Source organism: Staurois parvus, unplaced genomic scaffold, assembly GCF_062004578.1.
Source record: "Staurois parvus isolate SC_StPar_1 unplaced genomic scaffold, SC_StPar_1.0 ptg000244l, whole genome shotgun sequence".
Lineage (NCBI taxonomy): Eukaryota > Metazoa > Chordata > Amphibia > Anura > Ranidae > Staurois > Staurois parvus.
This window is the reverse complement of record NW_028318040.1, coordinates 9,595,007-9,609,498: the sequence shown is the minus strand read 5'-3', so window position 1 is coordinate 9,609,498 and position 14,492 is coordinate 9,595,007. Positions and strand designations below refer to the sequence as shown.

Genomic DNA, 14,492 nt, shown 5'->3' with positions numbered 1-14,492 from the left:
GTTTCCCACCCGGTATCTGACCTTGGCTCGAACTGACTAACCCGCAAATATCCAAATCCCGGAAGGCTTGCATACCACGCACAGGCGCCTCCAGTCTTCAGACCTATCCCCGTGCACCAGTTGTGCTTCTGAGTGGACCATCAACCAGCACTCCTACAGGTGACCTGTGCAACTTTGGGCCTGACTCCCACTGTCCCACTCTCAGGGGAATACGGAACTTAGCCGCAAGGGAAGCCCTCTCTCCATTGGCCTCCATCACCAGGTATGTGATATGGGGGTTGTAGTAGACTCAATGTAAAAATTTTAATTGGAGAAACTGGTCCCTGGAGGAAATTAGAAGTTTCAGAAACTGAAGCAGACAGTCATCCCAATTCTCTTCCGTTTTGGTAGGAATGTAAGCATGCCCCATCTGATATAAAATAGACATTTATGTAAGGTTAAAAGGTGAGAGTTGTGAATATAGCACCGGCAACAGTATAGGCAAGTCAGCACATGATAACATTGATTCTAGAGAATCAGAGAGTAAAGTAATTTGGGCAGAAACTGTGCTGAGGCCGCATAACAAAATTGTAGGTATTTTAAAAACATAGCGTTAGGCAGATGAGAAATATTCTAAAGTGTGTTAAAGGGTAATAAAGTGCCCCATGGCATGATATGTTTAAGCAACGTGATTCCGTGTCTGGCCCATAGAATAGGATCTGGAATAGAGTGGAAGTGAGAAAGTTAGGGTTGCCCCACAATGGAATATAGGGAGAGTATGTGTCCATCACTGTGTATTGGGCTCTGGCTTGCCTCCAAACTAAAAGGATTGTTTTCATTGGAGCAGTAATTGCAGAGATATATTGGGGTTCCCAAAAAGGCAGATTGCTAAGCTCCGCATAGGAGCTCAACACAGCAGCCTCAAGCGTCACAACGGCATTGGCACTGGGCTGTGCAAACCAACAACTGACCATCACAAGGACAGCCACCCAATAGTAAAGCAAAGGGTTCAGAAGAGCCAGGTCTCTGTGGTGAAGGGGTAAAGAAATATAAAGGTGTCTTAATCAGCTTAGGAGTTTTATCCACTTTAGCAAAAATGCATTTAGACATGGGAATGGGGGTTTGCCGGAAAAACGAAAAAAGATCTTAGGCAGGTACATCATTTTAATAAGGTTAACACTACCAATAGCACTGAGAGGAACAGGCGCCCATGTTGTACATCAGCGGGTAAAATTGTGAAGGAGGGGAGCAAGGTTATCAAGCACATAGCATCTGAGATCCCTCTGGACTTCGACCCCCAGGTATTGAAATGTAGGTACAATGCAAAGAGAAACAAAGGATACAATTGCTGGAGGCCCAGAGGCTAAAGGAAAATCTAGGACTTATCCCAGTTAACCTGAAAACCCACGTATGATCCAAAAGTATCAATAACCGCTAGGGCAGAGCGAAGGGAAAAATCAGAATCTCTGAGGTATAAAAGGGTATCATCATCATCCAACGATATGCATTCCACCCAATCACCCACCAGTAGCCTGCGCAACATAATTGTAGACTGAATAGGACAGGCCAAGAGTTCAAGAGCAAGGGCGAAAAGCCCCCTTTTAAACAGAGCATCCCTGCCTGGTACCCCACTGGAGAGGAAAGGGAGAAGAGAATGTGCAATTTGAACTGAGCGGTAGACACATGGTAAAGACAGCCCACCCAGGACAAAAATTTAGGGCTAAAATCAAACTTCTGAAGGAGTTCCCAAAGGTAATTCCATTCAAGTGAATTTAATGACTTTTTTCAATGTCTAGCGATACCACCACCCCAGTATCCCTCCCTGGGTCAGATATAAAAGCAAAAAGGAGTTGAATGTTAATATCAGTGCCTTTCCCACGCATAAAGCCTGTTTGATCTTTGTGGACCAGGGTGGAGATAACACCCCCAGATGCCTAAACAGAATTTTCCCCAGGACTTTATCATCTGTATTAATAAGAGAGATGGGACAATAGGAGGTACACAGTTTGGGGTCTTTCCCATGCTTAGGGATAACCACTTCGATGGCCTCAGACATAGAGGCAGGGAGGAATCTGACATCTAGACTTCAGTCAGAGTGGGGAGCATGGGAGTCATTGTGCATTTTATAAAACTCCACAGAAAGACCATCCAGCCCAGGAATATTTTCAGAGTGTAATTTCTCTATGGCAAATTAAACCTCATCCAGGGATATCGGCTTCTCTAATACTTCCTGTTGAGAGTCTGACAAAGTAGGTACCGCAAAAGATTCAAAATAATGAAGTAAGCTAGTCTGATCAAAAGGAACATATAGAGGAATACAGGGCAAGATAATAGTCTACAAAATGCTGGTTGATGCAAATTGGGTCATATAATGCAGTACCATCTTGATCTAGAATGCAAGCTATTGTGGTCAAGGAAGTCTGCACCTTAGCCAGTCAGGCCAACAGATGCCCAGTTATCTCTCCTTATTCAAAACTACATTGCTGTTGAGCTAACATAATTTTCCTGAATACAGGCATACCTCGGTTTACGTATTTATTTCGTTCTGCGGGACTTTTCATATAGCAAAAAATTTTTAAACTGAAACACCATTTCCCATAGGCATGCATTGAAACCAATCAATCCGTTCCGGAGGTCAAAAAAAAGTAAACGCTACTAAAATACTGCATGAGTTATTTTTAAGTCATGCGGTATTTTAGTAGTGACAAAATGTGTTAATGTTACCGCTGTCAGCTGGGTTCCCTACTGACAGCTGAATGTAAAAGAATTGCCATCAATTAAAAAAATAAATAAATAAATGGCGTGGGGTCCCCCCTCCCATCCATACAAAGCCCTTCGGGTTTTTTAAAAATGGTGTGGGGGCTCCCCCCAAAATCCATACCAGACCCTTATCCGAGCATACAGCCCGGCAGGTAAGGAAAGGGGGGGACGAGTGAGCGCCCTTCCTCTTGAACCATACCAGGCCACATTCCCTCAACATGGGGGGGGTGCTTTGGGGCAGGGGGGCTCCCCCGCAAAGTACCTTGTCCCCATGTTGATGGGGAAAAGGGCCTCTTCCCCACAACCCTGACCGGTGGTTGTGGGGGTCTGCAGGCAGGGGGCTTATCAGAATCTGTAAGTCCCCTTTAACAAGGGGGACCCTAGATCCCGTCCCCCCATGTGAATGTGTATGGGGTACATGGTACCGCTACTCACTCGCAAAAAAACAAAAAGTGTAGTGTGAAGAAAGACAGGACACAGTCTTTGACAAGTCCTTTATTAAAAGAAAAAAATAAAAGAATGTCCCCTGCAGTAGATTCAACGTCAATCACGATGCCCGCCCCAAAAAAAGAGAGTTAAAAAAAAGGCTCCGTTTCAATGATGTCACCTGGGGTGGCCCCGCCCCTTATTTAAGAACTGTCAAACCACTGGAGCAGGCAGATGGCCGGGGGCCATCGTCGGAAGCAGAGCTTTTTTTATTTAATTCTTTTTTCGGATCGTCGTTGGCAAACATTCTTTTATTTTTTTCTTTTAATAATGGACTTGTCAAAGACCGTGTCCTGTCTTTTTTCACACTACACTTTTTGTTTTTTTGTGAATGAATAGCAGTACCATGTACCCCATATTCTGTCACATGGGGGGCGGGATCTGGGGGCTCCCTTTTTAAAGGGGGCTTCCAAATTCCAATAAGCCCCCTGCCCGCAGACCCCCACAACCACCAGCCAGGGTTGTTTGGATGAGGTCCTTGTCCCCATCAACATGGGGACAAGGGGTGATTTGGGGGGGAGCCCCCCCACTCCAAAGCACCCCCCCATGTTGAGGGCATGTGGCCTGGTATGGTTCAGGAGGGGGGGCCCTCGCTCATCCCCTCCTTTCCTGACCTGCAGGGCTGCATGCTTGGATAAGGGTCTGGTATGGATTTTGGCATGGGATACACCATTTATTTTTTTATTTTGGCATGGGAGTTCCCCTCAAAATCCATGCCAGACCGGAAGGGCTTGGTATGGATGGGAGTGGGGACCCCACGCCATTTTTTTATTTATTATGGTGCCGGTTTTTAAATGTAATTACCACTTTTATTTTCTTCACTATAGCTCAGAGAATCAGCTGTCATTTTCCCCCCCCCCCCAGCTAAAAGAGAAAGTTTCCTTTTAGTTTATTTTCCTGGTGGCGCAATGACCCGGTGGCGCGGTGGCGTAGGGGAGGGGCTCTGACGTCACCACGCACTCAGGAACCAGACGTCGAGTATAGGAAGTGTGCTCAGAACACACAGAGGAGGCTCCATATTACATTATAAGACATGATTTCTTTGTAGCTATTGTGAGTGTACAAACAACTGGCTATAAATAAAAAGGTGTTTTAAGGATAAGGCACTATATTTATCTTTTTTTCATGTGTTTGAACTGTGGAGAAACAAGGAGAGATGGAGGAGTAGATCCATAGTCCTTTGTCATAAAGAGGGAGAGGTCCATGTATTCCAGTCCATATTAAGGGATCAGACCATCTAGGAAACCCCAGTGCATGAAGCACTGCATTACACCTATAATTCTTTATATTGCAAATGCAGAGCAGCTGAAATATCCTGTCATTATTAGGACATGAAGCTATTTTTGCCTAATTGCATGTTAGGCTTCCATTAAGGTGAGCACATAATAATATTAAGACCTGTTGAGCAAATTACAGGAAGCGAACACCGTTTGGATTACACCAATTGATTTTGGGATATGTGTGGGAACACCTATACAATAATCCTAAAATTAAAGTGTTACTAAACCCAGGAGCCTGCATTCACTCTATCTGCTCTCCCACAGTACACACAACATGGAAATGCAATTATTTTAGTAAATATAAACTGCTAAATACCTTTTTTTCATCAGCAGTTAGAGTAGTCCTGTGACTTCTATCAGCGGTCAGCCGAGCACTGGTTAAAGTTTGTAGGAGATTCCTTTCTGCTCTAAAAGAATGCGGAACCTCTGACCTCTCTCTGGACAGTGCTGATTGGCCTTGTGCTGATCACATGCACTCTCCCAAGAAAAAAATGTAATAAAAAACCTCTTTAGCAATACACACCAAACTGAGCATGTGCAGAGTGGCTCCACATGATATGTCTTATCAGAAGATAAGAGGGGGACACTGGAAGGGTGGATCAGAGAAGTCAGGATCAAACAGCATTTTTACACAATGCAGAGGATTAACACCTTAGGTTCCACAGTTAGGATAACAGGCATGCTTTACTGCATACACAGATTGTTGTGGGTTTAGTAACACTTTAAGAGAATTCTGTTTAACAGCAAATGCACTCAATTTCTCAATAACACATATAAAAGTTTGCTGTTTCTTGAGTACTTACTGTGATTTAAAGCAAAAATTACTCTGTGCATTTAGACAAGAACTGCACTTTCCACACTGAGGAAGACAGAGTGGGACAACTTTATCTCCTGAAAAAAGAAAATGATTACAATTGCAAAATGAGTTATTTAGTATATACGTGCAATTATTATGTAAAAAAATATATATTCAACATTAACTTTTAGAATAATTATTTTCACTTATTCAAAGTTCAGGCAACCAGCCTTTATAATGTACAAAATGAAAAGCTGATTCACAATGCAATTTAATGCACATGTTTAGACAGGGACCCCTAGGTATTAGTCAGGTTGAACCAACCTACTTAGACTACTCCTGTCATTACAGAAGTATGAGATCTACCTTTGCTTATCTGCTTTTGAAAATCCTAGACACTTGCCAGTGCATACTTCTCAATTTTCCCATATTCCATGGGTCCATCTCAAGATTAAATCCTGTAGTCTAGTGAATCTGGGCTGGAGTCCTAGAGCCCTGGAACCTAGTGGTGAAATGAGTTACCAGGGCTCCACTATTTATCTGACATGGATGCGCTAGCAAGGGGCACCCTGGGCACCTCTTCTGCGGGGTGCCCTGGGTCTCAGATGCAGTGCAAGCCCATTCTATTATTGTGACAAGCAGCTGATGGGGAGATATGTTGGCTGCCTTTTCTAACAATACAGTAGGGAAAGGAAGCCCCAAAAGTCACACATCACAGCAAAACCCTATGAGAAAGTTAATGACGGCCCCAGCCTGTATCCCTACAAGACCAAGCCCCCCAATGAATTTCACCCCACCTCTGATACTCAATCACTATCATAATGCTCCTCAGAGCTACAGGCAGCTCCCCCTAGGTTATTTCTCCACTCTGATGGGTGTCATATCACAACAGGAGTAGCCAGGGAAGAGGGACGTCCCCCTGGAGGAAACCGCACTGATCCGAGGTCTGAAGATGGAACTGGGGGACACCATTACCTGGGGAAAGTCGAGGCAGGGGGACAGGTAACAAAACTTTGCACAGGAAGATTTATTCTGAGAGGGGTGATTGGGGAAGGAAGGATAATTTGTGCTGAGGGCTATTTGACAGGAGAGAAGATTTGTGTTTGTGGGGGAAGGGGGGATTTGTGCTAGAAGGGGAGAAGGATTTGGGCTGGGGTGGATTTGTGCTAGAAGAGTGGGAGGATATATGCTGAGGGAGATTTGCGCTAGAAGGGGGAGGATTGGTCCTGAGGGGGAGAAGATTTTTTCTTGGTGGGACTGGGTGAGAATTATGTTTGTGGGAGAATTTGTGCTGGGTGGAATTTGTGCTAGAAGGGAGGAAGATTTGTGCTGGGAGGATTTGTACTAAAATGGGAGAAGGATTTGTGCTGGGGCATATTTGTGCTAAAATGGTGGGAGGATTTATGCAGGAGGGGAGGGATTTTTGCTAGAAGGGGGGGCTATAAGGGAGGCATTGGGCTAAAGGAGATAGTAGTGGAAAGGATTTGTGCAGGAAAGGGAAGACAATTAGTGCTAGAAGGAGAGACTTGGTGAAGGATTTGTGCTGGGAGGGGAGATTTGGGGGATGGGGGTCACAGAGTTTTTAGCTGTAGGGGGAAGAGAATTTAAGAGGTAGTTTGTGCTAAAGGAGAAGAGGATTTGTGCTTGGGTGGGATTGGGGGGGATTTGAGGGGTAGGATTTGTGTTGAGAGGGAGGGTTTGGGGGGATTTGTGCTGGAAGGGAGGATTGGAGGAGGAGGATAGGATGTGTGCTGGGAGGGAGGATTTGAGTGGGGATGGGGGTTGGAATGGATTTGTGCTAGAAGATGGATTTTTGTTGGGAGGGGGAATGAGGCGAGTATGAAGATTAGTGATGATTTTTTTCAGAGGGAGGTAATAGTGATTTTCGCTGAAAGAGTAAAGTGGGGTAGAATTTGGGGGGGGGGATTTTGCACACTCCTGTACTCACTGTAGTAGGCACCGCTGCTTCACTGATCTCCACAAGCTCCCAGGTCCCATACCAAGTAGCTGTTCTGAACACAGGAGGTTGCTTGCTTGGCACAGGTTCCATTAAGAGGACACTTTGCATTCTCTCAATAAATACAAAATGTTCTTTGATTAGATGAGGTGGATGGTGGTTAATAGCATATTCTTTACCTCATTCATTCAGAGAACACTTTGCATTCACTCAGAAAATGCAAGAACAAACACATTTTATTTTAACACCATTTTGCTTTTCTTTTATATTATCTATTTAAACATATTCAGTACAACCATGTTAAGGTTGCATGAAAAGTCTTGGCACTTATTAGTATATATATTTATACACTGCTCAAAAAAATTAAAAGAACACTTTGAAAACACATCAGATCTCAATGGGGAAAAATATCATGCTGGATATCTATACTGATATGGACTGGGTAATGTGTTAGGAACTTAAGGATGCCCCATCGTTTGATGAAAATTATCAACCTACAGAGGACTGAATTCAAATACACCCCGAAAATCAAAGTGAAAAAATGATGCAGCAGGCTAGTCCAATTTGCTGAAATTGCATTACAGCAACTCAAAATGGTACTCTGTAGTTTGTATGGCCCTCATGTGCTTGTATGAATGCCTGACAACATCGGGGCATGCTCCTAATGAGATAATGGATGGTGTCCTGGGATATTTCCTCATAGATTTGGACCAGGACATCACTGAGCTCCTGGACAGTCTGAGGCGGCGTCGGATGGACCAAAACATGATATCCCAGAGGTCTTCTATTGGATTTAGCTCAGGCGAGAGTGGGGGCATTCAATAGTATCAATTCCTTCATCCTTTAGGAACTGCCTGCATACTTTTGCCACATGAGGCCGGGCATTGTCTTGCCCCAGGAGGAACCCAGGACCAACTGCACCAGCGAAGGGTCTGACAATGGGTCCAAGGATTTCATCCCAATACCTAATGGCAGTCAGGGGGCCATTGTCTAGCCTGTAGAGGTCTGTGCATCCCTCCATGGATATGCCTCCCCAGACCATCACTGACCCACCATCAAAACAGTCATGCTGAACAATGTTACAGGCAGCATAACATTCTCCGCGGCTTCTCCAGACCCTTTCACGTCTGTCACATGTGCTCAGGGTGAACCTGCTCTCATCTGTGAAAAGCACAGGGTGCCAGTGGCGGTCCTGATAATTCTGGTGTTCAATGGCAAATGCAAATCGAGCTCTACGGTGCAGGGCAGTGAGCACAGGGCCCACAGGCCACCCTTATAAAGTCTGTTTCTGATTGTTTCGTCAGAGACATTCAAACCAGTGGCCTGCTGGAGGTCATTTTGTAGGGTTCTGGTAGTGCTCATCCTGTTCCTCCTTGCACAAAGGAGCAGATACCAGTTCTGCTGATGGGGTAAGGACCTTCTATTTCCCTGTCCAGTTCTCCTAGAGTAACTGCCTGTCTCTTGGAATCTCCTCCATGCTCTTGAAAATTTGCTGGGAGACACAGCAAACCTTCTGGCAATGGCATGTATTGATGTGCCATCCTGGAGGAGTTGGACTGCTTGTACAACCTCTGTAGGGTCCAGGTATTGCCACAGTCAGAAAAGATGAATAAGGAAAAAAATCTCAGTGGCTTCCACCTGTAAAACCATTCCTGGTTTGGGGGTCAACTCATTGTTGCCCATCTAGTGTACCTGATGTTAATTTCATTAACACCAAAGCAGCTGAAACTAATTAACAACCTCCTGTGCTACTTAACTGACCAGATCCATACCTCAGGAGTTTAATTGACTTGATACAATACTCTAATTAAAAAGTGTTCTTTAATATTTCTGAGCAGTGTATATGTAACACACTGCATTATTACTGGTTGCAGGATGTTAATTAATCACAAGATGGCAGTGTTCTGCAGTTCAGTTTTCCAGTAAAAGTAAAGGTAGTAAAGCCTTGTTGAACTTGTGTGCTGGTAGCAGGACTGAGCTGCATTTAGACAAGCAGTGAACATACTACATTTCCCAGAAGAGCTTGCAAAGGGGTGGGGGCATATATATTGAAAAGAACTTTATAGGAAGGAAGTAGATGGTGAGAGGTGAAGGATGGGTGTGTGTGTGTGGGTGACTCCAGAGATCCAGGCTGGATCAGGCTGTTTCATGGAAATGGAAAGAAGGACTACAGACCGCTGGTATCGCTGACGAGCAGAACAGTCAATCCTGCAGGCAGGCGGATCGTAGTGCTGTCATCAGTATCACTTCTTAACAGAGGGACCAAAAGAATATGCCCCCCCAACCAAGAGACTTCCTCTCACGCTGCAAATGCTGCTGGGTGAGAGGGTTCCATAACCCAGATCATCACAAGTTGCAAGTGACTGTGTTAATTATAATTGTTCAGTTCAGTAAACCTTACACCACAGCTTATCACACGGAGACCCAGACTGCCTTGCCCATTCTGTATTATGGCCTACTTCTTTAATGTCTAAAATCCTGAAACCACAGGACGTTGGTCATTGTCATTGTCTACAAATGGTGGTATATATACTAGAATTTTTTTTTTTTATTGTTTTATACTAGTAATGGCAGCGATCAGTAACTTATAGTGGGACTGCGGAACTGCAGCGGGCATTCTGACACTAACTGACACTGGCTAACTGCCACTGACATCCCCAGTGACACTAATACAGTGATCAGTGCTAATAAAAAGCACTGACACTGGGTAGGAAGAGGTTAATATCTGGGGCGATCAAAGGGTTAAATGTGTGCTGTTTTACTCTCTGCTGTGTGTGTGTGTTTTACTGTTTATGCACATTGCTTTGTATTGCTCTGCTATGCTGAGCAATACAAAGCAGTGTGCTGGAGCTGACAGGGGAGAGATCTGTATTGTTTACATACAGACTTCTCCCCTGTCAGTGATACTTGGCAATCGCCCCTACGCAGAAATGCAAAATCAAGTATATATACTAGATTTTGCACAGCCCTGCCGCCCTGTAGCAGTATTTCTGCTATAGGGCGGTGGGCAAGCAGTTAGTGTCCTTGTTATAGATGTAGGCTATTTACATACTTCCCGAAGACTGATGGAAAAACTCGCAGAGATGGCATGTCCCATCCCCACGTTGCTAAGACACTCCTAGCTGATTCATGTGCTCCCAGATGATTCATATGCTCCCAGTTCATTCATGTGCTCCCTTTCCCCTGTAGCAGTAGCTATGAGCTCAGCGATGATGTGATGGAGGTGATAGTGGGCCACACATAAGCGGAGGTTTGAGAGCTTGTGCTTGTGGTGATATGGGTGAGCAGTAACAGTTGGAAGTGTCTTAGCAACCTCCTAGCAATGGAGCAGGATGATGCCATTCCTGGGAGTTTTTTGGCTATGCTTCGAGAGGTACATGAATGGCCTACAACTGTACCAAGAACATTATTCAACTTTAGTAAAAGCTGCATAGCTTGCTTTTTACTACAGGTGTAAAGAAACACATAGGCAGTTTTTGGTAAAGTTGAAATAACCCTTCAAAGGAGGGATAAAGGACAGAGGGATTTAGTTCCAAAAGGGAAACAGTTCCTCTAAGTGAGCTTTACAAATCTGTTTACATTTAAGCTACATTTATGCTACCAAAAAGTAAAGAATACCTGGTTTTAATCCAGTTACACCTTTTCCAACACTTTCAATTATTCCAGCTCCTTCATGGCCAAAAATAACAGGAAAATTCATCCCTGGAAGTTCACCATGGATTGCATGGTCATCTGTCCGACATATTCCTGTGCTTACCATCTAATAGAAACCAAAATAAAGAAAAATTATAGGATTTAGAAAAAACAAGCATAATACTAAATTTGATTTCCGATTGAATGTTCTATACACATACATTTCCAGAAACTGCTGAGTGTATGGCTAACATTAGCATTACTGCTGAACAGGTCCTATGGATGAAAATAGATTTAAGAGAGAAAATTGGATCTTTTTGGGCTCTTTTAAAAAGCAATCGAATGGCCATGATACTGTAAAAGAAAAAAAAAAAAGAAAAAAACAAAACACATTGCACATTATATATTTCCAAAGCTGCTATTTCAAAAGGGAAAGACAGAGGAGTGGGCCATAAACAAATCACAAACTTGGACTGTTCAGCAGAGGGAAGGATGTTGAATGGAATAATCTGAGGAGGTGGAGGGGGGGGGTGAGAGTTGTCCCACTGCAGAAAGAGAAACAAGTCAGGAGAGTTCAGGAGGGGGAGGATAAAAGTAGAGCCCTTTGAGCCATGTTCCACGCCCCGACCACCCACTGGCAAATCAGAGTATAATGTTCTATTTTAGCAGCTATGGTTGGATAAAGTAGAGCCCTTTGAGCCATGTTCCAGGCCCCGACCACCCACTGGCAAATCAGAATATAATGTTGTATTTTTGCAGCTATGGTTGGATAAAGTAGAGCCCTTTGAGCCATGTTCCACGCCCCGACCACCCACTGGCAAATCAGAGTATAATGTTGTATTTTAGCAGCTATGGTTGGATAAAGTAGAGCCCTTTGAGGCATGTTCCACGCCCCGACCACCCACTGGCAAATCAGAATATAATGTTGTATTTTTGCAGCTATGGTTGGATAAAGTAGAGCCCTTTGAGGCATGTTCCACGCCCCGACCACCCACTGGCAAATCAAAGTGATATGTTGTATTTTAGCAGCTATGGTTGGATAAAGTAGAGCCCTTTGATTCATGTTCCACGCCCCGGCCACCTACTGGCAAATCAGAGTATAATGTTGTATTTTAGCAGCTATGGTTGGATAAAGTAGAGCCCTTTGAGCCATGTTCCACGCCCCGACCACCCACTGGCAAATCAGAGTATAATGTTGTGTTTTAGCAGCTATGGTTGGATAAAGTAGAGCCACTTGAGCCATGTTCCACGCCCCGGCCACCCACTGGCATTTCAGAGTATAATGTTGTATTTTAGCAGCTATGGTTGGATAAAGTAGAGCCCTTTGAGCCATGTTCCACGCTCGACCACCCACTGGCAAATCAGAGTATAATGTATTTTAGTAGCTATGGTTGGATAAAGTAGAGCCCTTTGAGCCATGTTCCACGCCCCAAACACCTGCTGGCAAATCAGAGTATAATTTTGTATTTTATCAGCTATGGTTGGATAAAGTAGAGTCCTTTGAGCCATGTTCCACGCCCCGGCCACCCACTGGCAAATCAGAGTATATTGTTGTATGTTAGCAGCTATGGTTGAATAGAGAGAGAGAGAGAGAGGAGTACAATGCACAATAAGAAGTCCAGCTACAAATCATTCTACAGGTTTTCAGCACTAAAAACAGATCACTAGATAAAGAAAATGTTACCTTAATCCGAACTTCTTCTGTTTTCGGTGGTTGCACCTCGATCTCCTCAATCGACAGTGGCTGATTTGGGGCCCAAGCCACAGCTGCTTTGCATTTTATAACCTATAAACGAAACATACATTCAACGAATAAGATCAGTACAGATGTTGTTTTATGGTACTACAAGAAATTGGTTGTTTATTTTTATTTAATAATGGAAGGAGCTATTTTCAACCGATTTGCAGCCATAACCCTTTTTGTTTTTCACACAAATACTAAAGTGCTCATATATTTTATATAAGGCACTTACATTATTTTGAATTGCCTGAAAGGCAAGGCCCTGTATATGGTTGTGTTTAGTTTTTTATGTCACATGATTTTTAAGCTTCTGTTCATCAAATCTGTCAGGAATGGACTGGCCAGCAATGGTGGGACTCACCTGCCTTTTGATCTGCAGTACCAGGGCTGGCCAGCGGGTGCTCCCAGCAATCAGAGACTCAACTTTGCAGCCAGCTAACACCTGGAACTGATTATGCTGGGGTATTTAAGGGATGGCCAGACCCACAGACTCTGCCTTGGTGTGTGTTTGTCCTGGGCCCTGTATCTGTCCTGCATCCTGTTTCTGTTCCTTTGCTGACCCTCTGTACTACGCTGCTTGCTACCTGTCCTGATCCCTGGCTTGTGACCCTGACCATCCCTCTGCCTGACCCTCTGTACTACGCTGCTTGCTACCTGTTCTGATCCCTGGCTTGTGACCCTGACCATCCCTCTGCTTGACCCTCTGTACTACGCTGCTTGCTACCTGCTGAACCTGGCCTGTGACCCCGACCATTCTCCGCTTGCTCCCCCTGTACCTACCTGCCCAATTGATATTGACCCGGCCTGCCTGACGACGCTTGCTTGTATGTACTGTTATCTGTGGGTGGGTGGTTGGTTTGGTTGCACTGTATTATGTTTAGTATTGCACTGCGTTTATGTTTGTATTGTTAGTGTTAATAAATTATATTGTTTATCCCATATCTGAAGTCTGCGTTTCCCTGCGTCAGTCACACATCTCTGGTCATACCTGGGAGCCCTGACATTACACCAAGGCCAATCCTGACCAGAAGTGGCTGCACAGGGAAGCCATCTTGGTTTGTTGATGGGAAGGATGGATCTGGATGAGGTTGAGTATTTATCTCTGCTAGTGTTTGATGACAGGGAGTATGCTTATCAAACTCTGAAGGAGTATCCCCGGGATGAACTGCTAGAATGTATACGGCTCGCTCATGTTCTAGTAGATCAGGGCACAGAGTTCTCTGAGGTGCAGCCTTTGATTGAGGTTTGTGCAGAGTTGGTTTCATCTGGTTCCCCCGAATGCAGGGATGAATTTTTGCCACCATTTAGTGCAGACCAGGTAGAGTCCCTGGTGTGGTTATTAGAGGATGATGTGGGTTACTTTCTGGAGCGTTATTCCACATGTTCACCACAGACACTAAGAGTTTGTATAAACGCAGTGCAGTCATTGACCAGACAGGCTTTGTGTAAGCTCAGCTTTGTTCAACCCCTACTGCAGACATGGACAGACTTGTTGCACCCAGCCTCAGTCAGCTTACAAAAACCCAGTCCTGCTTCTAACTCTTCTCCTGTATTCCCAACAGCTCCTCCAGTTACAGCCCAGTATACTTGGCTATCTACCGCATGTCAGTACCCTGTTCCCACTCGCTGCCCCTATCCTGCCTTTAACCCTGTAAAAAAGCCCTCTGTAGCAACTGCTCCCTCTCCTGTTCCATCCTCCAGTTCTTCTCTGTCTCCAGCTGCTCCATTCGTTTGCAGACCTGCGTTTACTTGCAGTGCTCCAGTAGTTAAAACCAGAAAAAAGCGAAAATTCTTTCCAACCAATACCATCCTGCCAGTATCCAAACTGGTGAACCTGCCTTCCGTGGTTCAGCCTGAAGC

At 44.5% G+C, this 14,492-nt stretch overlaps 1 protein-coding gene across 1 annotated transcript in view; it reads right to left on the bottom strand.

Annotated features, from left to right (window-relative positions):
* Nucleotides 1-14,492, bottom strand: part of LOC149459872 (alcohol dehydrogenase 1-like) — a 63,239-nt gene that overhangs the window by 28,794 nt on the left and 19,953 nt on the right. The window contains exons 2-4 of the mRNA XM_089680567.1: nt 12,576-12,677; nt 10,877-11,018; nt 5,309-5,396 (exon numbers count right to left, since the gene is read on the bottom strand). Of these exons, the coding sequence (XP_089536693.1) occupies nt 5,309-5,396; nt 10,877-11,018; nt 12,576-12,677 (332 nt within the window). The remainder of the gene's footprint in view (nt 1-5,308; nt 5,397-10,876; nt 11,019-12,575; nt 12,678-14,492) is intronic.